At 34.9% G+C, this 24,418-nt stretch overlaps 1 protein-coding gene across 1 annotated transcript in view; it reads left to right on the forward strand.

Moving 5' to 3' along the window:
• SQLE (squalene epoxidase) overlaps positions 1-24,213 on the forward strand; it is a 38,888-nt gene extending 14,675 nt beyond the window's left edge. The window contains exons 2-11 of the mRNA XM_074201679.1: positions 3,782-4,034; positions 9,141-9,321; positions 11,198-11,294; positions 12,260-12,373; positions 12,461-12,632; positions 18,863-18,958; positions 20,247-20,389; positions 20,868-20,964; positions 22,814-22,901; positions 23,691-24,213. Of these exons, the coding sequence (XP_074057780.1) occupies positions 3,782-4,034; positions 9,141-9,321; positions 11,198-11,294; positions 12,260-12,373; positions 12,461-12,632; positions 18,863-18,958; positions 20,247-20,389; positions 20,868-20,964; positions 22,814-22,901; positions 23,691-23,880 (1,431 nt within the window). The 3' untranslated portion in view covers positions 23,881-24,213. The remainder of the gene's footprint in view (positions 1-3,781; positions 4,035-9,140; positions 9,322-11,197; positions 11,295-12,259; positions 12,374-12,460; positions 12,633-18,862; positions 18,959-20,246; positions 20,390-20,867; positions 20,965-22,813; positions 22,902-23,690) is intronic.
• The last annotated feature ends 205 nt before the right edge of the window (positions 24,214-24,418 follow it).

A 24,418-nucleotide genomic window follows, 5' to 3' on the forward strand; every position in this document is an offset into this window, starting at 1 on the left:
AGAAAGAAATTTCTCATTTGCCTGTCATGTATGGTGTGAAGGGAAAAGTTATGACCAAATTTGAAAAGTTTTTGCATAAACAGAACCAATACAACCAAGATTAGAGGGGAAAGCAGAAAGCTGGGAAGCCGTTTTTATGATCACTGTTAATGAAAAAGGCCTCAGTTTTGAAATAAAAGAACTGAGTCAAATTTATAAGAATACAAGTCATTCCCCGATTGATAAATGATCAAAGAATATGGACAGGCAGTTTTCAGTTGAAGAAATCAAAACTATCTCTAGGGGTGGCTAGGTGGCGCAGTAGATAGAGCACCAGCCCTGGATTCAGGAGTACCTGAGTTCAAATCCACCCTCAGACACTTAATAATTACCTAGCTGTGTGGCCTTGGGCAAGCCACTTAACCCCATTGCCTTGCAAAAACCCTAAAAAAAAAACTATCTCTAGCCATTTGAAAAAGTGCTCTAAGTCCTTATCCATTAGAGAAATGCAAATTAAAACAATTCTGAGATACCACATTAAACCTATCAGATCTGCTAACTTGGCAAAAAGGGAAAATGATCAATGTTGGAGGGGATGAGGGAAAACTTGGACACTAATGCATTCTCAATGGAGTTGTGAACTAAAGCAGCCATTCTGGAGAACAATTTGGAACTGTGTCCAAAGGGCAATAAAATTATATATACCCTTTTAACCAGAAAGACCCCTATTAGGTCTGTATCCTAAAGAAATCACTGAAAAGGGAAAAAGACCCCATATGCCCAAGAATATTCATAGCAACTCTTTTTGGGGGTGGCAAAATATTGGAAATTGAGGGGATGTCCATCATTTGAAGAATGGCTGAACAGGTTGTAGCATATGAATGTAATGGAATGTTATTGCTCTATAAGAAACAAAGAACAGGCAGATTTCAGAAAAACTTGGAAAGAATTATATGACTGAGGCTTAGTGAATTGACCAGAACCAAAAGAACTTTGTACACTGCGATAATCAACTTAACTCTTCTCAACAATAGAGATATCAAAAACAATTCTAAAAGCCTGCAATGGAAAATGCCAGCCACATCTAGAAAAAGAACATGGAGTCTGAATGCAAATCAAAGCTTACTAGTCCCACCTTTTAAATTTTTTTTTCTTGTGATTTTTTCCCTTTTTCTGATTATTTTTTTTCACAGTGTAACTAATATAGAACTATGTGTAACGTGATTATACATGGCTAGCCTATATCAGACTACTTACTATCCTAAGGAGGGGAGACTAGGATAAAGCAAACTTTGAAAATGAATGTTAGAAAATTATTTTTTACATGTAATTGGGAAAAAATAAATTTAAAATTTTTTTAAATGACTTTACACTTTTCCCTTTTTTGTACAGGAAAAGTCTTATCTGTGACATATCAAGGTTATTCTTAACTTTGATTAGATTCCAGGATATTGATCAATGGAAAGGGAACATGATATCAAATATTACCTCAGTTTTCATATCTTCGGAATCTTTGAAGCTAACTCTCTGTCTCCCACTTCAGTTCTGGGAGGAATACTCTCTTAAAAAACCTCATTTCTAAGTTCAATTTCACCTTTTCTATTGGAATACTGTTGAGTATTCCACCAGTATTCAATACTTTACTCAGTAGCTGATGAATGAATAAAATACATTGGATGACACAGTTCACTCCAAAAATATTTTGATAGACTGAAATTTTATGGACATAAATGACAAAGTGCTTCACAGATTCATTTAAAGCCTTTGCAGCTTCCTAGTTTCTGTCTGAATTTCTGCTTGGTTTGCATAGAACATTTGAGAAACCAGGACTCTTCCTTGCTAGAATGAGGCATGTGAGTAGGACTTTAGTGGAAGTTTGTTTTTTAAGGGTGACATTTCTTTTTTTTTTTCTTTTCTTTTCTTTTCTCTTTTTTTAGGCTTTTGCAAGGCAAATGGGGTTAAGTGGCTTGCCCAAGGCCACACAGCTAGGTAATTATTAAGTGTCTGAGACCAGATTTGAACCCAGGTACTCCTGACTCCAAGGCCGGTGCTTTATCCACTACACTAGACATTTCTAAGGAAGCTATTAAGAAAGAAGAGTACAGCCAGGAATTAGTATTGGAAGGTTGATACCAAAGATGAGGTTCAGTCAACGGCATTACTAGGGATGTTTCAGTTGAAGTGATGAGGGGGATCTTGTGGTTGCCTTCAGTTTCTTTAAGTTTGCTCCTATAGAAGCAGGGATTCGATGTTCTGTATGCCTTCAGAGGACAGAAACACCAGTGGATGACAATTTCAGGGAAGTAAATTTGGGGGTCAGTGTACCAAAGGACTTCTAAAAACGAGTAAGTTTATAGTAACAATGAGGTTAATAGGTTGTTTAGTCTACCTCCCCTCCATGTTCCCCAGGTGAAGAAACAACCTCAGAGAGGTGAAATAACTTCAGCACACAGGGAGTGGCTTCACAGGAACTAGAACCTAAGGATTCTGACTTCAGAATGTGTAGTATTTCTCCTGTATTATGCCATTTTCTATTTGAAAATTAAATGGACTGCCACGAAAGATGGTGACCTCCTGTCTCTGAAGGTGCCAAGGCTAGATGGTTATAAAGAGATATGCTGTGGATGGAGTTCAGCTAGTCTACATAGATTTGAAATAGATAACTTTTAGACTCTAGGGTTCTCTGATTCTAATCATTCTAATTCTGATAATTTATGGTTTGGAGATACTCTTGTCCAAGTAAATGGCATTTCTTAGTTCCTGGCACATATGTTGGACATTTTCATATATATTTGTTGAATAAATGAATAAAGAACATTTGTACTATACTAGCTTTTGGAAACCCCTTTCAAAATAAAGTTTGTTGTCTTTTTCCTGGAATATAAAATCTTTACTTTTCCCCATAATGGTTTCTGAAAATATGTTTTGGGAAAATAAAGTTTTTATTTGTAAATAATTTGTAATGTGTAATGTGTTCCTGTTTATTTTAGTTACTTATATTTTAGAACTGAATAGTAAATTTCTTGCATTACTAAAAATGATTGTTTACCATGTTCTGTAAAAAGTATTCTCACTTGTGGAAGAGGGAGCAGTTTACCACATTGTATGTGTGTGTATATGTGCTTTAGACCAATGTGCAAAATTCACTATTGATGCCAGGTTCCAGATGGAAACAAAGATGGGAAAACTAGTTACTCAGTCGCCCAAGGAGCGCCTTTTAAGCATCTATTTCCACCAAATGTGATAAATCAAAACCTGTAATGGTGGCCTGATTTATGTGAGAAGACAGATCTACAGGGATTTCTCAACCCATGACAATTCTAACAGCGAGGCTGGGTCAAGAGAATCCTGCCTTTCCGGGAGCAATGAGGAACACAGGCTGCGATGAATTCTCATTTATTTTAAAGAAAAACTTTTATTATTGCATGTTCTCTTGTTTGTATTTGTAAGCGTGTGTACAGACTATTGTGTAAGCGGTAGTTTAAACAAGTGCCCAACGGAAGTAGTAAACTTGGCATGTATGTAATATCATTTTAGAGGTGTTGCTGCAAAGTATGAATTAATGTCAAAATAATAGTTATGAGAACTATTAATTTTAGTTCAGATATTTTTGAAATACAAATTTGTTTGTATCTTTAAAGCTACAATTCTTGTCACATTCTGTGGTTGATTTTACTGTGCTTACTAAAAATGGTCAGTACTGTTTTGCAAAAAAAATAAAAAAGATTGTTTACAGTAGTAGCCACTCTTAAGTGAGGGGAGGAAAGAGTTATAATTCAGTGTTATCTCTTTTCCTTTACAGGGCAAAAAGGAAATGGATGCTCCAGAGTCAAATCTACTAGGAGCAGTTGTATCTGCATCAGTGACTTCTGAGTATGACCCAGAAGTTATTATTGTGGGATCAGGTGTACTTGGGTCTACTTTGGCTACCATACTTGCCAGAGATGGAAGAAAGGTGACAGTAATTGAGAAAGACTTAAAAGAACCTGATAGAATACTTGGAGAATTGTTACAGCCAGGGGGCTTTTGTGCTCTTAAAGATCTGGGTCTTGAAGGTAGGTATATATAATGTCAAAATTCTAACTTTTTCATTGTTACTTGGTGACAAACAAAATTTCTCTGTATAGACAATACAAAAATTCTTTAATTAGTTAAATCTGTATCTCTCAAAGGAAATTTCAGTTTATGTCTCCAAAAGCTTACTGAATTCATTAACTTCTGACTTGACTGAAAATAGGAGATAATAGTAACACAAAAGGGCTTGTTAATTTGGGGAAATGACCAGAAGTTTTTGATAGAATGACTTGAAGATACTACTAGTGTCTGTCTTCTTTTTAGTAGAAAATGTCCTAGATATCAAATTTTAATGATGGAGAATGGGAAGAGACATCAGAGATAGTGAGCAATTAGAATTAGTATATAGTGATGACTCTTAGTTTTTCTATAGATAGTAAAACTACTAATATATAGGCAGAAGTGAAGAAGAAACCAAATCCAGGAGTATTGGTATATCTTTCTTTAAAGAAGATAAACATTGCCACAGATCTACCTTATCTATTTTTTTGAAGACCATGGATTTTAAATGTTGGAGAAAAATTTGAAAAACATATCACACTGGGTCTATTTATATGCTTATCCTGAGATAACTTATCTTTTTAAAAAATATTTATTTATTTTTGAATTTTACAAATTTTCTCCAATCTCGCTTCCATCCCCGCAGCCCCCCCAAAAGGCAGTCTGTTAGTCTTTACATTGTTTCCACGCTATACATTGATCTAAGTTGAATGTTTTGAGAGAGATATTATGTCCTTAAGGGAAAAAAAATAAAATATAAGAAGTAGCAAAACTGCATAATAAGAAATAGTCTTTGGTCTTTGTTCAAACTCCACAATTCTTTCTCTGGATACAGTTGGTATTCTCCATCACAGATACCCCAAAATTGTGTCTGAATATTGCACTGATGGAATGAGCAAGTCCCTTCATATTGATCATCACCCCCATGTTGCTGTTAGGGTGTACAGTGTTCTTTTGGTTCTGCTCATGAGATAACTTATCTTGAGGGGATATCTTTTGCACTCATACTTTTTAGGATTTTCAAAGGTGCTAATGAGCCAACTCTGACTATGGTATTAAAATAGCTATGTGATATAATACATGGAAAATTTAGTTTAAAAATTTACTAGAATAATGATTATTTGCAGTTATTTTCTCAAGGTATTAGGAATATTTTAGAAATATCAGGAATGTGAATACATACATATATATGTATATACATATATACATTTAGGGTTCCAATAGTCATCTTTTGGTCCATTTGATTTAAAAATAATTAACTTGTGTTCATAGGATTGAGATCTGGAAGAGACCACAAAAGGTTTATCAGTTTCATCAACTTTCTCCTGAAAAGAAACTGAGGCCTTGAAGGGTAAAGACATGTGCTTATTGTCCCATAGGTCTTAAGTCATAGAGTCTTAACTCCCAAGGGCTTTTCCTCCTCTTTAAAAAGGGATTTTAACTACAGGCATTGTAAAAGAACAATAACCTTGAAAGGTAAGAAAGAAGTCTGGAAAAGCAAAAAGTGCCAGATTTTTTGTTGCAAGGTTAAATTTTGTACATAGATCCATTGAAATTTATAGAAAGCAATTTTAATTGTCCAGATTTGCAATCTTCAGTGTCTTTTTTTTTGTAGAAAGAATTAAATTTATCCTGAGTTAAAAAATTAGAAGATATTGTCCTTGAACTTGATCATGTTTATGGAGAACTTATATTGTTTGTTTTCTGCTTCTACCTGATTTTAAACTGCATTTTATTTTGATGCTTCAGGAATCAAATTATTCAGATTATTCACCTCATAAGAACATTGCTGGATCTCAGCAAATTTGCCACTTTACTTGAAAACAAAGAAAGTTTAAAACATAAGTACCAGAAAATGTACACATTATCTTGGAAAGATAAGCAGTATGAAATTAAATAGCCTATGATTTTCCATGAGTAAATTTGCTCCACAAAAATGTAGTAGTGATTTCTGTTACAAATTAACTTTTTTAAAAAAGTTGGCATATGTGCTTTCATTCTATAATACCATTCTTTCTCTCCCTTTCTGGTGTGTGTTTATGTGTGTGTGTGTGTGTTTTCCAACATTGTTTATTCTTTGTCAATAGGATCTCCATTCTGAGATCACTCTAACTACAGAGATACTTTTCCTCAGTAGTTGACTATTTGCTGACTTTTTAGAGCGGAGATCACTTGTTTTAGAATATTGATGAGAAAAAATATGTACAAATGAAATAATTCAATTCTGAACACATTGATAATGAAAATTGAGAAATGGACGCAAGGAAGTATCTACATAGAGACCAAGTTCTTAAAGATGTTTAACCAATGAAAATCAATTATCTTAATCTTACATAAGTTATCTTATATAAGATAATTTATATAAGTTACATAATTTATCTTAACTAAAAAGCACTTTACATTTGTAAAGCAGATAAAGGCAGCACCAATGAATAATATGTATAGAACTATTTGGAAAATTCTGAACAGAATATCTTCAAAAAACAAGAGAAAACTAGCAAAGTGTAAAACAAACTTAAAGAGAACTTGACAAGAGACTTAAATGAGTAAAGTCTTCCTAAAACTCATCCTTCGGTAAGAATGAAACTTGGAAGGAAGAGAAATCAGAAGAAAAATGGAAAGGATTTAAAAACATTTTTTATAACAAATTTCTCTTTATCATCAAGGAAGCCGTCATGCTTAAAATCTATCATTACAGTCTCAAATGTGCTTAGAAAGCATGTAGAAATGGGCACTAAAAGGAGCTAAATTAGACCACATGTACACAGTGTAGATTTTTGCTGGAGGGGGCACAATTTTAAGGCATTGAGGAATTGATTTACAGAGCAAAAAAAAAGGGGAGAAGATGATGCCATATTCCTAGAAAAAATCTTCAACCTTATTCCAAAAAAAAGGTGACTGAGAAAATATTAATTGCTAACTTTCTCTACCACTTTTCCCATCCACATAAAACTTTTCTAAGAATTATCTGCACATCAAGAGTATTCTTAGTGAGAGTATTGGTAGAGAGGATTTTTCTTGCAGTAATTCAGAGAACACAACCACATCTTTATTATTAAGCAATTAACTAAACAAGATCTGACTGTGCTTCTTAATTATTAAAATCTTCTGAATCCAGTAGAGCAAATTGCCATCCACATTCAGAGAAAGACTTTTGGAGTCTAAAAGCAGATCAAAGCATGCTATTTTCAGTTTTTTCAATTTGTTTTTTTTTCCTTTTTTGTGATTTTTCCCTTTTGTTCTGATTCTTCTTTCACAACCTGACTAATATGGAAATATGTTTAACATAGTTGTACATGTACAAACTATGGCTTGTTAGCTGTCTTGGTCATTAGGAAGGGAAGAGCAGGAGGAAGAAATATTTGGAACTAAAATTTTTAAAATTGAATGATGACAACTATATCTTTACAGATAATTGGGAAAATATTATTAAAATTTTTTTTAAAGAAAGACTTTTCCAACAGTATATTTCCTATCTCCTATACCAATATTATTCAAATTTATTTAAAGAGGAAAATCTTGTCTGATCTTGTCATAAGTATCAGAGAAGACATTAAAAAAAGACTTCCTCCTTATTCCTTTTGTAACCACACATCTGTTTTGTATAGGTATTTGTATTTACCTATACAATAAGGGTGGTGGTATTATTTACTTAGATTAAAAGGTCCTCAGGGGCAGAGAGTGTTTCCATTTCTTCTATCTCCAGAGCCTAGAAATATCTGGCATGTAATTTGATCATCATTATGGTGATCCTATGCAGAGTCTTAAGTTGAATAGAATTCCTTATGGATGATGAGTTTCTCATGAAGCTCCTCTTTTTTATAGATTGACATCATTCTAGTTAAATCAAGCTCTAGAACATTGCAGTCTCCTGAAAGAGATTTATAAACATTCAAAAGAATTTGGCCTAATCCTTCACAAGAAAAACCAAGTAGATAGATAGATGAAGACTGTTGCTCAGGTTGTGACAGTATAGTCAGGTGGACAATATATTTATCTTTTGTCCAATTCTTGGATATTTTCTTGGTAGAGATACTGAAGTAGTTTACCTTTTCTTTCTCCAACTCATTTTACAGATGAGAAAACTGAAGCAGAATTAAGAGACTTGCCCAGGGTCACCCAGCTAGTAGGTGTCTAAGGTCATATATCTGAACTCAGGAAGATGAGTCCTCCTGATTCCAGGCCCTGGCTCTATCCATGGTGCCAACTAGCTGCTGGCCCTTTTTAAAATACAATAAAAATGTCCTTGAAACATACAAGAGGAAGAAAGGGCTGCATCACCCTCCTAAATTTTTTTTTTTTTTTCTAGGCAATGGGGTTAAGTGGCTTGCCCAAGGCCACACAGCTAGGTAATTATTAAGTGTCTGAGGCTGGATTTGAACTCAGGTACTCCTGACGCCAGGGCTGGTGCTCTATCCACTGTGCTGCCTAGCTGCCCTCACCATCCTCCTAAATTTTAATGGTCCCAGACAGCTTCCAAAAACAAAGGCCTATCTTTAAAGGGCCATTATTTTATCATGATCATGATTTTATAACTGCAGGTCTTGGAGCAACACCGTTTCTGAGAAATTAAAAATATATATATATATATATATATATATATATATATATATATTACAGAGAGGACAGTGAAGAAGTTCATGGTAGATTTGAATAAACTATAACTACATGAAAGAAGTCTGAAAGAAATGGAGTAAAGGATGTCATTGGAGAAATATGTGAGCTTAAAAAGCTGGTCATGTGGCAAGATCAAATAGACATCATAATGTTTCATTGGAATCATTGAAATGTCAGAAAAAGTGAGGAAGGTATTGAGCAAATTGGTGTGATCCCATGCACCAGGTAAATCAGGCTTCATTTCACTGTCTACAGGATTCAAGCAAACATACAAATTAGTGAGATGACAGCTCTGTTGGAGTATTGTAGATGTGACATTGCTTTATTTTCCCTGTCCTACTTCACTCTGGGTTACAGCTCTTGGAGGACAGAGAATGGCTTCAATTTTATTTGTAAACCCTCACAGTCCTTACTATGTACTCAGCACAGACTGGGCTTAATTGAACTTGTTGAATGGAATTGTTTTATAGGTACAGTGGAAGACCTTGATGCCCATGTTGTAAATGGTTATGTGATTCATAACCAAGGGTGCAGTGAAGAAGTTGAAGTTCCATATCCATGCTCAGCAAACAGTCAAGTGCAGAGCGGTCGAGCTTTTCATCATGGACGGTTCATCATGAATCTCCGAAAGGCAGCAATGGCAGAACCCAAGTGAGACCATAGTTTACTGTGTTAAAGATCAGTCATAAAGACTACTACTTATTACTCAGAATAAGATTGAGGGATCATTTTGCCTTAGTACAAATATGAAGTGGATTTTCCTAAGTGATAACTATTTCAAATATTATAATCTAATAGATCTATGATATCAGAAGTGTAGATATTTCTTCTTGTGAAGATCACAGACCTCTTTTAGACCTCTTCATCCTGGCTTTTGTGGATTTTTAAAAATAAATTCCCTACTGAGTTGCTTAATGTGCTAAAAGAACATCTTTGGATTCTTTTAATATCTGGGAGCTCCCAGTGTGTTATTTGGGCTACTTAAAATAGATAATACATTAAGTATGGTGTAACTTATTTTTCAGCACGTTTCATTAGTCATAGATTCATAGATCTGTGTCTGTAACCTATTCATTCTACAGAGGAGGAAACTGAGGCCCAGGGAGTTGTGACTTGCTTTTAAAGGCAGAGCATAGAGAATTCTCTTTGGACCAATGGTAGCTCACATTTATGTGGCATTTTAATGTCTTCCCTCTATCATAACTATGAGGAAAGAGGAACAGGTATCATTATTCCTATTTTATAGATAAGGAAGCAGATTGAGAAATGTTAAGTCATTTATCCATCATCATTCAACTAGCAAATGTTGAAATGGATTTGAACTCTGGTCTCTTACAAGATCTGTGTATTTATTACACGTACCCTGACCAGGACTCAAACTCATGATATATTCAGTTGGATACTTAGATTTGTGGATGTTAAAGTATCCGCATCCACAAAGTATGATGCAATGGACAGAGAGTGGTCCCTGAAGCCAGGAATAGCTGGCCTCCAGTGCCACCTCTAACATATCCTGGCAGGGTGACCCTGGGCAAGTCATTCTACTTTTCAATGACTGCAGCTATCTAAGACTCTTAAGTGACTGGATTTCATGATAGAGGTCATTTCTTCACCTTGTGAATGAAACAAGTCCATTCATAACCCTCTCCATATCTGTTGACCAGCCCTGCCTCCCTGCAGACCCTCAATGTGAGGGTCCAGTATGAACTTGGCAGTGCTGACTTGATTTTTTAGTCATAACACCCTGTGAGAAAGTTTTGCTCTCAACTTATTAAGAACCCTCTTGTCTGAGATGCTGTCTGAATATAACTAAAAAGCATTTATTAAGCTTTTCCTATGTGACAAGCATTGTGCTGGGAATACAGATAGAAAAGCAAGACAGCCCTGCCCTCCAGAAGTTCACATGAAAGAGGGGAAGGGGCTTTGGGGTAACCAAAGGGGTTGAAGGGATGGGTATCTACTAAGAAAAAAGAAGAGTTCCCCTGGAGCTGTTCCAGCTAGTTAGCTGATTGGAGGTAGAGATGAAGACCTGAAAGGTCTTAAGGACAAAAACTGGCACTGAAGAAGCAATAGGCTCTAGGGCATGGCAGGTGCTGGTGCTGATCCATATGGCTGATTTTGAAACTTCTGAATAAATTATTTTCTTAACAACAGGAGTTTTAACTTGGTATCATTATTTAAAACTTTAAAATGTGAAATATTAGATATTAGAAAAAACAAATAAATTCTTTAATTTTCATATTCTATATCACCTATTTTTAATAATTAAATACTAGATTAGAAAAAAAGTGCTAAAGGGTATCATTTTTACATTTTTTTTCTTTAGAAACATTAAATGAAATAAATTTATTACTTCTTGTGTCCAGGGTTCCATACTGAAGTATACATATAGAAACAAAATCAGGTTTTACTGAGTTAGAATGAGAAAATAAATGGAATTTATCAAGACTGATTTAAGTTTCTTAGAGTTTTCATTGTTTTAAAACAATAAGAATCTTCATTTTTATTCTTTCCATTCTTTCTTTAGCACAAAGTACATTGAAGGAGTTGTGTTGAAATTGCTAGAGGAAGATGATGTTGTGATGGGAATTCAGTACAAAGATAAAGAAACTGGAGATACCAAGGTGAGATTCATCAAACTCTCCATAAAAAAATCAAATTTTTTTATTCAGAGTGTGAGGCACAAGGAAAGAACAGATTTTAAATTGAGGCATATTATCTTCCCTTCTAAAAGGAAAGGAAAAAAAATGAAGGAAGAATAAATAATTACACATTAATTCTAGTCTCTGGTAGAACACCACCACCATTAAGTAGGTTTTGAAATACTGTGGTGTTAGGTTCTTTGGGAAGAGGGAAGGAGAGTGCGTGCTCCTAAAACTGATCTGGTAGTCCTTTCCACACTTCTTTTTAGATGTACTTGTTGCCAAGTCTCTCTTTTTTTTTTCTGAGGACTATTATATTTCTTTCTTTCCTTTTGTTTTTTGGCAAGACAATGGAGTTAAGTGACTTGCCTAAGGTCACACAGTTATCAAAGGTCTAAGGCTGGATTTGAACCCAAGTTCTCCTGAATCCAGGGCCATACTTTATCCATTGCGCCACTTAGTGCCCCCAGAACTGTTATATTTCAAGTTTCTTAATCATATTGGAGGAAAGTAAAAGTTGTGAGGCCAAATGCCTTTATAACAGCAAAATGGACAAATGGGCCCATTGACTTAAACCAATATGTTGTGTTATACAAAGTTTTAAGAAAAAAAAATTTGTGAAATTCCTTGTAGTTTGTAACAAAATTTGACCTGATCTTCTAGTAGTCCTGAAATCATTGATATTTGTTTTAAGACCTGTATGATTTAAATGCTGCAGTTGCAGGACCCAGAATACCCCATGACCTTTGGGTTCTAAATGGTTTGATAGTATAAATGTTTAGAAAAGAAAGATCCATAACCTTTTTAGCTCAACAAAGTAGCTTCATTATGAAAGTCACATATGAAATATACATATATAAACAATAGAGATTTAAATTTTAATTGTAAGGATGTTTACTGTACATTTGGTGTCATTTTAAGTTGGCAAACATTATTTTATGTTACAGGAACTCCGAGCACCACTGACAGTTGTTGCTGATGGGCTTTTCTCCAAGTTCAGGAAAAACCTGGTATCCAGTTCAGTGTCTGTCACATCCCATTTTGTCGGCTTCCTAATGAAGGTAACAAAGATTATATCTAGAGAAGAAATAAAACTAGTTTGAAGTTTTAGAAAACAATTAAAAGATTGTTGGTTTTTTCCCCCCCAGGATGTACCTCAATTTAAAGCAAATCATGCTGAGCTCATTTTAGCAGATCCTAGTCCAATTCTCATCTACCAGATCTCTTCCAATGAAACTCGAGTTCTTGTTGATATTCGTGGAGAAATGCCAAGAAATTTAAGAGATTATATGGTAGAGAAAATTTATCCACAGTTACCTGGTAAGAAAAGGACTTTCTTTCTTTTATTACAGTTTGGCATTAAAATCTCACACACAAAAAAAAAAAAAACAACCAAAGAATTATATGAATGTCAGCTACTATTATTGGATTTGCTGCTTTTCTCATTCCAAGACTCCATTTCTTAGGTTATATATAAATAATGCTAAAGACATGAACAAATAGTGAAAAACAACTTAAAATTAGTTTAAGTAATTAGAGGAAAGTTCGTAATAAAAATGATTTCTAGTTGCTAACAAATACTATAATCAAATTGTCATTTTCATTGACTCTTATTTGTCTGATTTATTACTGGTACTGTTATTAAGGTTAATGGGAATACTCAATATTTATAGTTCTCTAGAATACTCTATTTTTTCCTGCTCCCTTGAAACTGTACCATAGGCCTATTTAGTGCCCATTTCATTCAAAAGTTTTTGATTTTGGAAATAGGAAAAAATCAGAGCCCTAAAAGGGCTCTTGACTAAGATCTAACTCACCTAGAATTATGGAGAAGGAAACAATTCAAATTTGCTATTAGTTTTGAATAAATATTCTTTAAATCAGTTAGTTTTGAGTTTTTTGCAGAAGAAAATAGTTTTTATCAATACTTAAACATAAATCATTATAAATAAATTAACTAAAAGTGACTAACTTTTAAAGCCAAAACTTGTCATGTAAATGGGTTTCCTTAGGGGAAAATTAAGTGAATGAATTTAAAATTTTTCACAGGATATAAGGTTAGAAAGAAGTTTAGAGATTATCCCGGGCTTTACAGATGAGAAAACCAAAGATCTAGAAGAATAAAGTGATAGAACCCAATGAGCAAGTCTGGGATTTGTACTCATATTGTCTGACTCCAAAGTCTGTGTTTTCCATTTATTCCTCATGAACAGTATTTGTTCTTGTCTTAACTTGTGTGATACATTTTAGTTTTAGTGTCTCTTGTTGAGATTGTTTTTACTTACAGTTAAAAAAATGGGAAATGTCGTATTCATCTTTCCCCCTATATTTTTGCAGTTATAAAACTTCTCTCTCTCTTAAAGTTAGTTCATTTTTGTATGTGATTTTTATTTGGAAACTCTCCACAGTTGTATTTAGTATAGTGACTAAATCTAAAATTTGATACAACATTGTTTACTTAAATATTGTGTGAGGTGCTTATGTATAATTTCTCAAGGATTATATAATTCTCATTCTCTATAGACATTTTTAAATATACATGCATGTATATAGACTTTTGAAAATTTAAAGATTTTTCAATCAACAAAATTCTTTTTCCTCCTCCCCACAATTGGGGGGGGGGGGCAAAATAAAAGCAAAAACTTAAAAAAACATTCATTCTTAAGCAAATTCCTACATGTTCCTGTCCAAAAAATGTCTTATTCTGCGCCCTGAATGTATTGCCTCTCTATCATGAGATAGTTAGCCTGCATCATCTGTGGGTCTCTGGAATTGTGGTTGGTCATTGTTTGGATCAGAGTTTTTTAAATCTTTCATAGTTATTTGCCTTTACAATTATTATTGTATAAATTATTATCCCTAGTCCTCATTTCCCTGTATCAAATCATTGGAAGTCTTCCAGGAATTTCTGAATCTTCCCATTTCATAATTTCCCACTGCATAATAGTATTACTATTCCTTAGTACGTGCTTTGATTGTTCAACCATTTCCCAAATGACAGACACTCCCTTTTCCAAATCTTGACTACCTCACAGAATTACAGTAAATTGTTTTGTACAGATGAGTATGACAGCTAGGTGATGCCATGGAGGGTGTTAGACCTGGAGCCGGGAAGACTCATCTTCCTGAGTTCCAGTCCAGCCCCAGATACTTACTAGCTTGGTGACCCTGGGCAAGTCACTTAGCCCTTCTTACCACAGTTTCCTCATATGTCAGATGAAACCATTCCAATATCTTTGCCAAGAAAACCTCGCTTGGAGCCATGGAGAATCAGACACTGAAACAACTGAACAACAACTTTTGAATAGTTTTCTACTTTCTTTGATGGCTTTGGAGTATAGATCTTATAGTGGTATTATTGGGATTATGTGTGATTAAAAATATACTAAAGAAAATTTTCAGAGATTAGTCTGAGCAAAAGAAAGTTTTTTTTTTTAATTTGCTTTTCATTATCAAAGAGCTGCACCCAAAGGACAGGCAAGCAAGATTATATATAGGTGCTAATGCATGTCCCTCTCCCTCTCCACCTTCTCCTTTAATCTATTGGCTGAATCTCTGGAAACACAATCTTATTTGTGGAAAATCTATCCCAGACACAGAAAAAAAGAATGAATTATCAATCATTATCAAACCAGGATCCTATTCTGTTATTTCTAGCTGGGGTATCCAGGCAAGTCAGGCCTGCTTTAAACACTCTTAATTTTTTCAAACTAAACAGAATATAAAGAAGCAAATGAATATAGTAGTCTAGTGTTTCATAAATGCAAATATCCAACTACCTGGGGCCATAATTAAGAGGGGCACTGGGAGCATTCATATTTCACTAAAAGTGAAGTTCCTGGACCAGTGGAAGACAGCTCAAAGGGAAAACATTCGCCAAGAATGTTTTCATTAATCAAGAAGGAAAGTTGGATGTTCAAAGACGATCAGAAATCTTTGCAGTTTCTATCACAAGCAATACTGACTAGATCTGCAGCTCAGTGGTATTCCCATGATCCAGCAGGCAACTTTTGGGAAACCAGTCTTTGGCTTCTGAGGGTTGGGTGGTTGCAGGCTTTTGCAGGCTTGTGAGGAAAAGAAACCATCAAAAGTCAGGCTTGGGCTTACCCTGATGTTGCAGGCAGCCCAGGACGCCTCATTCCAAAGGCTAAAGACTTGCACAGCACCAGACCTCCACCAGAACGAAGTTCAGTTTGTCAGATCACACATGGGGCGAGATATTGCTGGAAAAGTCCGCTCACTATAGTAACATAATGTGTAAGTCATGTTGTCACAGATATGACATCATGGTTCTCTTTGGCTAGGAAGGACAGCTATTACCACTACCACTACCACCTCCCCACATCTGGCCACTGATGATCTTTTTTTTAACTTGTACCAAATTATTTTGATGATTACTACTTGTAGTAGTTACTTTAGTTAGAGATTTGGGCACTGCTAAACCATCTTCTTTCCCACTTTTGTTTTTGTTACCTCCTTTGAGATTCTTGAGCTTTTTGTTGTTGTTTTTTAAAAAGTAATGCTTGGTGATTGGTATGTCATCAAATAAGTTAAATTTATTTAAGTAATATTGTCATTTTTATTATATTGGCTTTAGCCTTGACCATTAGCAATTAATATTTCTCCTGTTATTTGGCTTTATATTTATTTTTCTTTTTTTTTTTAAGATTTTTTTTTTCAAGGCAGTGGGGTTAAGTGGCTTGCCCAAGGCCACACAGCTAGGTAATTATTAAGTGTCTGAGACTGGATTTGAACCCAGGGACTCCTGACTCCAAGGCCGGTGCTCTATCTACTGCGCCACCTAGCTGCCCCTGCTTTATATTTATTTAAAGAAGTTTTTGTAGTTATGTTCATTTAGTTCCTATATGTGCTTTTTGTATGTGGTTTCTCAAGTAATTTTGGATTTTGAGAAATGAGGCCTTTTTCAGAGAAACTTGTTTCAGTATTTTTTTCCCTTACTATTGCTAATTGGCTTTCCCTTCATTCCCCTCCCACCTTTGTTTATTCTTTTCTCTCTCTTTGTTCACTATGTCCCCCCCACCTTAAAAAGTATTTTGCTTCTGACTACCCCTCTCCTATAATCTGCCTTCCCTTTCATCAGTACCCCTTCCTTTCTCCCATCCCTCTCTACTTCCCTGTAGGGGTAAGATAGATATTTCTTGATATCTTGATTGTATATGTTATTCCCTTTCTGAACCAATTTCCATGAGAGTAAAACTAAGCCACTCCCTCTCAGTATCCCCCTCTTCCCCTCTACCGCAAAAGTATATTCTTGTTTCTGTTATGTGAAATTATTTACTCGTAATTCTACCTCCCCCTTCTATCTTCCATTTCTCTCTCACCCCCTTAACACTACCTTTTAAATTTATTCAGCTCCTACCTGTGCCCTGTCTATAAACACTCCTTATCTGTATCTTCCTCCCTTGAAGGAATATAAACAGTTCAATATCATTAACTCCCTTATGAGGCTTTCATAATTCTCAAGTTGAATTAATGCAAATACCTCCCCCCAAAGAGATTCTTTTAAAAATTGAATCAGAATTAAAGAATTTCTCATTCATTTTATAGATGAGGAAACTGAAGCCCAGAGAGGTTTGTAACTTTTAAGTCAGTCATTTTATTGTTTATTAAGGAAATACAAATACAAGTAGAGATACAGTCCTTGCCTTCAAGAAGTTTACATTCTAATGGGGACAACCCATAAGAAGAAGCTGAAAGGGGTGGGATAGAGGGGTAACTGATTGTAAAGAAAGTCCAGAATTGCTGCCTGAAGAGTAATGATAGTTGGCTGGCCTGGATTCTAGGAGACTCTAGAAGTCATCCACCAGGAGAGGCCAACATTGATTAGGATGGTGAGGTCAAACTAGAATTTGATCATCATTTTCATTTTGTTATTCTATATTGTATTGCCTTCAATTCATTTTTTTTCCTTTGGAATTAATAGAATATTGATCCTTCTTAATCTCCTAAATTGGATCTTCATCCAAGTTACCCCTTATCCAGACCCTTCAAAGGCATTTTTTTTCCTCCAGTCACCTCCAATGTTTTGCTCTTTTCAAAGTTTTATTTTCCAGTTTATTTTGCTTTCTCTTTTCTCCCAGTCTCTCCTGTTGTCTTCTTAGGCTGAATGTATTTCTCCCTCCAAACCTTTGTGAATGTTTATTCTAACTGCTTTGGTTCAAATGAAAGTGAGTTTCAGCTGTACCTGCTCACTCTACCGCTTATAACATATTTTAAGTCTTCTTGTGTACCTTGATAATAAAATCTGTCTTCTTCCTTCTCTCCCCCCCCCCCTTTTGTTTCCACTTAAGATACCAAATAAAACCTAGGACTTACATTTTCTTTAATTTCCTCTGTGACCTTTAATGACAGGGTTTGGACAAAAGGTATTTGTTTTTTCTTCCCTTATTAAGATGTAACTATTTCATTCTTGTAGTTTCAATTGCTCCAGTTCACACAGTTAAGCAAGTTCGAATTTAAACTCAAGTCCTCCTGACTCCAGGGCAGGTGCTCTATCCACTGAGCCACCCAGCTGCCCCCATGTCTTTGGCTATTGATTTTGGCTGTAATGTTCCTGGAAGTTTTCTTTTGGGATTTCAGGAAGTGTTAAGTGGATTCTTTGTAATTTCATTTTGCTTTCTGATTCTAATAGGATCAGGCAATTTTCATTCTTGATTTCTTCGATATGGTATCTAGATGTTGTAGTTGTTTTTGTTCAAGTTTCTATATAGTCTAACAATTCTTAGATTTTTCTCTTTTTGTTCTGTTTTCCAGGTCAGTTGTTTGTGATGAGGAGATACCTTACTTTTTTGTTTCATCCCTTTGATTTGGTTTCAGTATTTCTTGCTACAGGGAATCACTTAGCCCTCCTCCTCTTCTCTCCTAGTTCAGAATCCCTGGTTCATACCTCCTGCCTATAGGACATGTGCAGGCTGGTTAGGTCTGAACCTGCGTTGGGGGCGGATTCACAGAATCACAGGCTCCCTTCTGGTCCTTTGCTTCTTGCCATAGCTATAGGCCTGAGCCCAGGTCGCCTCTGGCCACTTTCCTTTGTTGACCACCTAGAACTGCCCCTTTATCCCTCTGGTCTCCTTCCTTGCTGTATCTTTCCCATCCCCTAATCCCGCCGCCTCCTCTCTATTAAAGATCATCCTTATTAGCACAGTGTGGCTATCACAGGATTTTTAATTGGGGCCTGAGTTTGAAAACTGGGTGTTTAGCTTGGGAAAACCTCGGAAGAGCCTGGGGGCTCAAATTAGGGTTTGATGGGGGCTGGCTAAGCCACTAACTGCTGTCAATGTAATGCCTTCAGGGCAACGGAAGAGTTCTTCTCGGCTTCTGCACCATATCAGCTCCTCAGTTGGAATGGATTTTGGAAGCTTTGATTTTAAGGTTTTGTTTGGATAGATTTTATATGTCCTTTGGAATCTATACCACTTATTTTATAGCAGTTATAGATAATTTAGGGAATTATTTGGTAAGAAATATGATCATTTAAAACTGAAATGTTTTAAACTGGTGTAAATATATCTCTTTGTGTTTTACTGCAGATTATATAAAAGAACCTTTCCTAGAGGGGATTCAGAATGATCGTTTGAGGTCTATGCCTGCAAGTTTTCTTCCTCCTTCACCATTAAACAAACGAGGTACAATTTAATAAAAACAGATTTTAGAAAGTAGTGACTAAATGGGATATACTTATTAAATACCTATTTATCTCCAGATTACTTAAGTAAATAAATAAATAAATCAAATAAAGTTCTACTGAACTGCAGTTACTCATTACCTCCAGAATTAGTTTTAACATTGTACAGTAAAGAGATTGCAGGGGAAGCAGCAACGAGGAAGAAGAGAAGCCTGCGGATTCCAGTCCACTGCTGTCTTTCTCCACTCCCTCCTCTGTCTTCCTCTTCATTTCAGGACTGCCAGCCTTTTTCCTTCTGCCTTTTCTCTTCTTAGGGCAGAGTCAGAAGCAATGTAGGCAGAAGCTGGGAAGGGAAAGAAGTGGCAAGCTGTGGCTGTGGATGTCCCTTAGCCTATGTAGGACAATATTATTAATCTGAGAACTCTTTGTATGACAAAATGGAGGTGCAGATTTAGGTTTACTTAGGTTTCTTGTCTATATTAAAAAAAAACAACTTTTAGGGAAGGAGAAAATTTAAGCTTGGATTCAATCTAGGTTTATTCTGTTTGTATAGTAGTCCCGGGGTAACTTGATTTAAATTTGTCATTAAGTATTTAAACAACTACTTTTAGTTACCCCATTCTTTTTCAAACCACTTCCTCTCTAGCTCTGGATGTGTCTAATCAAACAACTTTTTAAAAATTTCATCTTAAGTCATAGGTTTTTTATTATCAGGGCAAAAATGGGGGTGAGACTTCATTTTCTTCTTTTAAATATAATATAGCTTTAGTACCTTACTTTTATGAGCCCTCTTTCAAAGAGTACTGAATTGTTTGAAGATTCTTAGCTGCTAAAGAACTAAGTCCTGAGTTCCAAAAATCTATTATTGAGAGTTATTATTATTATTATTATTATTATTATTATTATTATGTGGCATAGGTCCCAAGGCATATCCTTGTGTTCAGGAGTCACTGAATAAATGGGTAAAATAATAAACTTAATAAGCCAAAATATTCTCATAGTCCTTGACTTGAGGTGTTATTGTAGTTTTCATTTACTAAAATAGAATATTGAATTTTAAATAGAGGTTCCACTTGTATATTTGATGATAAAAAATAACTAATATAAAATAATAACCTGATTATAGATTCTTGAAGGTTCACCAGAGGAAAATTTCACTTAAAATTATTTTCTCTTAATTTTTCCCCCTATAGTCTTTTCTTCCCATTCTTCTAATAGCAGTTAATAAAAATGAACAGAGTTGCCGTAATGAAAGGATATTTCAAATGATCATTTGTTTCTTGGAACAGGTGTTTTAATTTTGGGAGATGCCTATAACATTCGACATCCTCTTACTGGTGGGGGAATGAGTGTTATTTTCAATGATATAAAAATATTGAGGAGCCTGCTAAAGAACATTCCTGACCTTTATGATGAGAGAGCTCTTCTCCAGGTAAACTATTTCATCCTAGTCTTCAGAAGAATTTGCTTGTTCTCAGCATCTGAAGGAATTGAAAACCATTGTATGATCTGTCTTGTGTGTACCCTGCTGCATGAAAAAGGAGATTTGTATTGCCTTAAGGCCCTTCTCATGAATGTGGGTGTAGGTCCTGGTTTAGGCCCACTTGTAGTGCCCAGGTGTGCTGCTTTGGTTTTGTAATCTATAACTCTTCAGGGCCTCTAATTTCTGTATTAGGACTTTGGGTTTTATATTTAGTTGTACAGAACTCTTTCATCTAATAGAGAGTATAAATTCAAGCTTGTTATGAGTGACTTGACCCCAGCTACAGAGATCACCAGGGCTAAGTCTGTGTTGTGCCATTAGCCAGATAAGTAGCATATCCTTAGTTTGGGGGAGTAGAGAAATCACTAGGAAAATTTACTTTTCTTCTTCATTCTTACATTATAAAAGATCCACTTTTTTTTTTTAGGCCCAAAATTCATTCTATCGGTCAAGAAGAAAGTCCCATTCATTTGTTGTGAATGTTCTTGCTCAGGCTCTTTATGAATTATTTTCTGGCACAGATGGTAAGTGAGGGATTGTAATGGTGGAGTGTTAGAAATGAAAGAGCCTTAAAGTTCTACCATATGTCTCATTTTACAGATGTATAAATAGGGACCACCTGCTAACCGGCTTGTCTAAAGTTATGTAGCTAAGAAATGGCTACTGAGTCTTGGCTTCCGGTGAAGGGTTTTTTTTTTCTCCACAGAATACATCAGTAGCATCAATCCTTTGATTAGTAAAGGAAATATAGAAAAAAATCTATTCTATAGATTTTATATATTGTGAGTTCATTCAGAATGGTTCTTTGTGATTGTGATGAAAAAGCAGACTTGATAGAGGGCTACTGTGTTATGTATTTGCCTCTTTTCTGGATAACTGAGTAAACTGCAGCGGAAAAGTAGAATATAATTTTCTTGAGATTTGGGACTATTTTTGGGTTTGTAATTGTATCCTAAGTATATAACACAGTGTCTTGTATATATAGCAAGCATTTGAAAATTGTTTGCTAATTCGAAAAGAAAGAGGGAATTTCTCCTTCAAAGTCTGAAGTCTTTTCTTAAGGTAACCTTGCCCACTGTCAGACAGAAAATACTTTTCATTTAAGTATGTAAACATTTTAAATACAATAAGAAGGATTCTCTGGAAACAAAATTGTGGACCAATTAGGTAAATTAAAAAAGTTCTGCATTATAAATTTGCTTAGGTTTGGAACATTAATCATTTGCCTACAGAAACTATCATATCAGGGCAGCTAGGTGGCACAGTAGATAGAGCACCCTGATTCCTGGAGTCAGGAGTACCTGAGTTCAAATACAGCCTCAGACACTTAATAATTAATTACCTAGCTATGTGACTTTGGTCAAGTCACTTGACCCCATTGCCTTGCCAAAAAAAACAAAAAACCTTATCTTACCATAAATCATTTATACTCCTAGATGGATGGCTTCCTATTTAGCCCTTATTCTTTGTCATAACTTTCCTTGGTAGGTTAACCAACTTAAAGCTACATATTTTCCTTCTCTGTCTTTCCTTCTCATTTCTCTCCTCTCTTCTCTCCTTTTATTCTTCTCCCCCATCTCCTTGGAAAAGTAAATCTCAATTTAGACCCTAAGTTTGTGTCTCAGGTTCAAGTCAAAATTATTCTGAACTTTTACAGTAGCCCCAGAAATTCCTAGATCTAATTGTCCTTTCTTTCCCTGCTTTTTCTACAAGGCAGTAATTCAAGGCCTACCAGTCTTCTGCTCTTCTTGTTATCTTGTTTTCTGCTCTGAAACCATTGTTTTCTGAACATGTCTTTTTCTTTTTATCTCCATTCCCCCCCCACCTCCCCCAGCAAGGGCAGCCAACTTTACATCTGAGATCATGGCCTGTCTCTACTTTCTGGGAGAGTTACATTTTCAGGCCTTATCTTTCTTCAGAAGCCATTCACATAAAGACTAGCATATCTGCAACTTGATGATTTTTTCAGTTTCTCAGGTGCCAGCATGACACACCTCAAATTTAAGATTTTTCTACTTGTAACATTATATGGATTAAATAAGAAAGTTGACTTCACAAATAGTTCTTTAGAAAAATAAGTGAATTCTGACATAGCAGTTACATTCAAGTGATCTTACAATGGAAGTCAAGTTTATTTTGATGAACAAATGTTAATTTTACTCATTCTTGAAAGAAAGCATAGACTATAAAATTTGCAGGAAAAATGGGTGGGTTAATAAGATTGAGACTAGAAAATGTTTTTATCTGCAAGTTTCAATTATAATTAGAATATATTCTAATAGTAATTCTAGCTCATCTTTAGCTTTTGAATATTGCTCTTGTCTTTTGTCTTATGAATATTTTTATTAAAGCTAATTTTAAATCATTTTATAGAGACCCTGCATCAGTTAAGAAGTGCATGTTTCTGTTACTTCAAGCTTGGTGGACAATGCATTACTGGTCCAGTTGAGTTGCTTTCTGTGTAAGTTATATAAATTTAAACATCTCACAAATTTATCAAACATTTTATGACTTGTTTGGCTATAAAGTAATAATTAATTTGTATTCTTCATTATGTTCAATTTTCCTCACTGATATTTTTGACTGTATTTTTTGCTCATAAGCATCTTCATGAAGAAGATGGGTAAGAACATTGAGAGAAAAGCTGTGAGCAACTATTGTGGTAGATGTTTTAAATCAAACCTTATGAGTAAATGAAGATTTTTGATTATCTGTGGCTTAATCTATACTGTCCATTCTCATGTTCCCATTGTAAACAAAAGTTAATTTTGACAAGTGGGTGGAATCATGAAAAATAGTAAGAATATTTAAAGTACAGGTATTTCAAAGAATGTGTTCCTAAAAAATTGCCTGGAAAATGAAACTATTAGCTCCTTTTCACCGATTTAAAAATTTGTCCAAGTTTATATATGTTACAGTTTATATAAAGTGGTTATGGAAAAATTATCTTTGAGGTTCTAGGCCTAAGTATCCAGGAGACTTTGTCCTCCAACCGTCAGTGGTCACAGAAGCTGGAAACCGAAGAATTATTTAAACTGTAAAAGAATTGCCGTGTTTTTTAAAATCAGGTTTTCCAAAACCAGTTATCCCTATCATTAGGAAAAAATATTCAGTGTTAAACATCCTTTACATTGGGAGAATAGGATAGTTCTTAAATTTAAAAGATGCAGTTATAATTGGTATCCAATTGAATTTTTAAAAAATAATCTTAAATGATGATTTTTCTAATATATAATTTCTTTTGTTATAGATTGTCACCTAATCCCATGAGTCTACTTCGACATTTTTTTGCAGTTGCATTGTATGCTGTTTACTTTTGTTTTAAGACAGAACCCTGGATTACAAAACCACGAGCCTTTTTCAGTAGTGGTGCTATCTTTTACAGAGCTTGCTGTGTCCTATTTCCTCTCATTTATTCAGAAATTAAATACTTATATTAAACTTAAGAGAAGTCCATTGGAGAATGAATACAAGGAATTCACCAAGCCTTAAGAAACTTTTGGAAGGAGTTGGACTGCTTAATGTTAAGACAGACTGTTAATAAAGCACAGACTCTGCATGGGCAAAATTGGGATTCATTTGGTTTTTACTTTCTTTGTAAACATTTGTAAATAAATGTTTTGCTTTGCGATTAAAATGAAGACTGTTAAGATACTAAGACAAATAGTTGTTGAATCACAAATCAGTTTTAAGTTCTGATAGTGAGAACATATTTTCTTTTGGGAACCATTATGTTTAGTATGAGAAAGTGTTGACTATGCAAATAAACTAAATGATGATTGAAATCTTACAGTTTTGTTCTTTTTTGTTGGCGTTTGCTTCTAAGCCTCAAGAAAATGGCAAAATGTTGGTTTATATAGATACTCTACACAGTATAAAATTGGAGATCCCTGAAAGCTCTTACAGAAAAACATTAAAAAAGGGATGAGCAGGCAATTTTAGGTTTAAGCTGCAATCTAGTTCATTTCTTTTGGCATT

This window comes from Macrotis lagotis, chromosome X (assembly GCF_037893015.1).
Source record: "Macrotis lagotis isolate mMagLag1 chromosome X, bilby.v1.9.chrom.fasta, whole genome shotgun sequence".
Classification (NCBI taxonomy): Eukaryota; Metazoa; Chordata; class Mammalia; order Peramelemorphia; family Peramelidae; genus Macrotis; species Macrotis lagotis.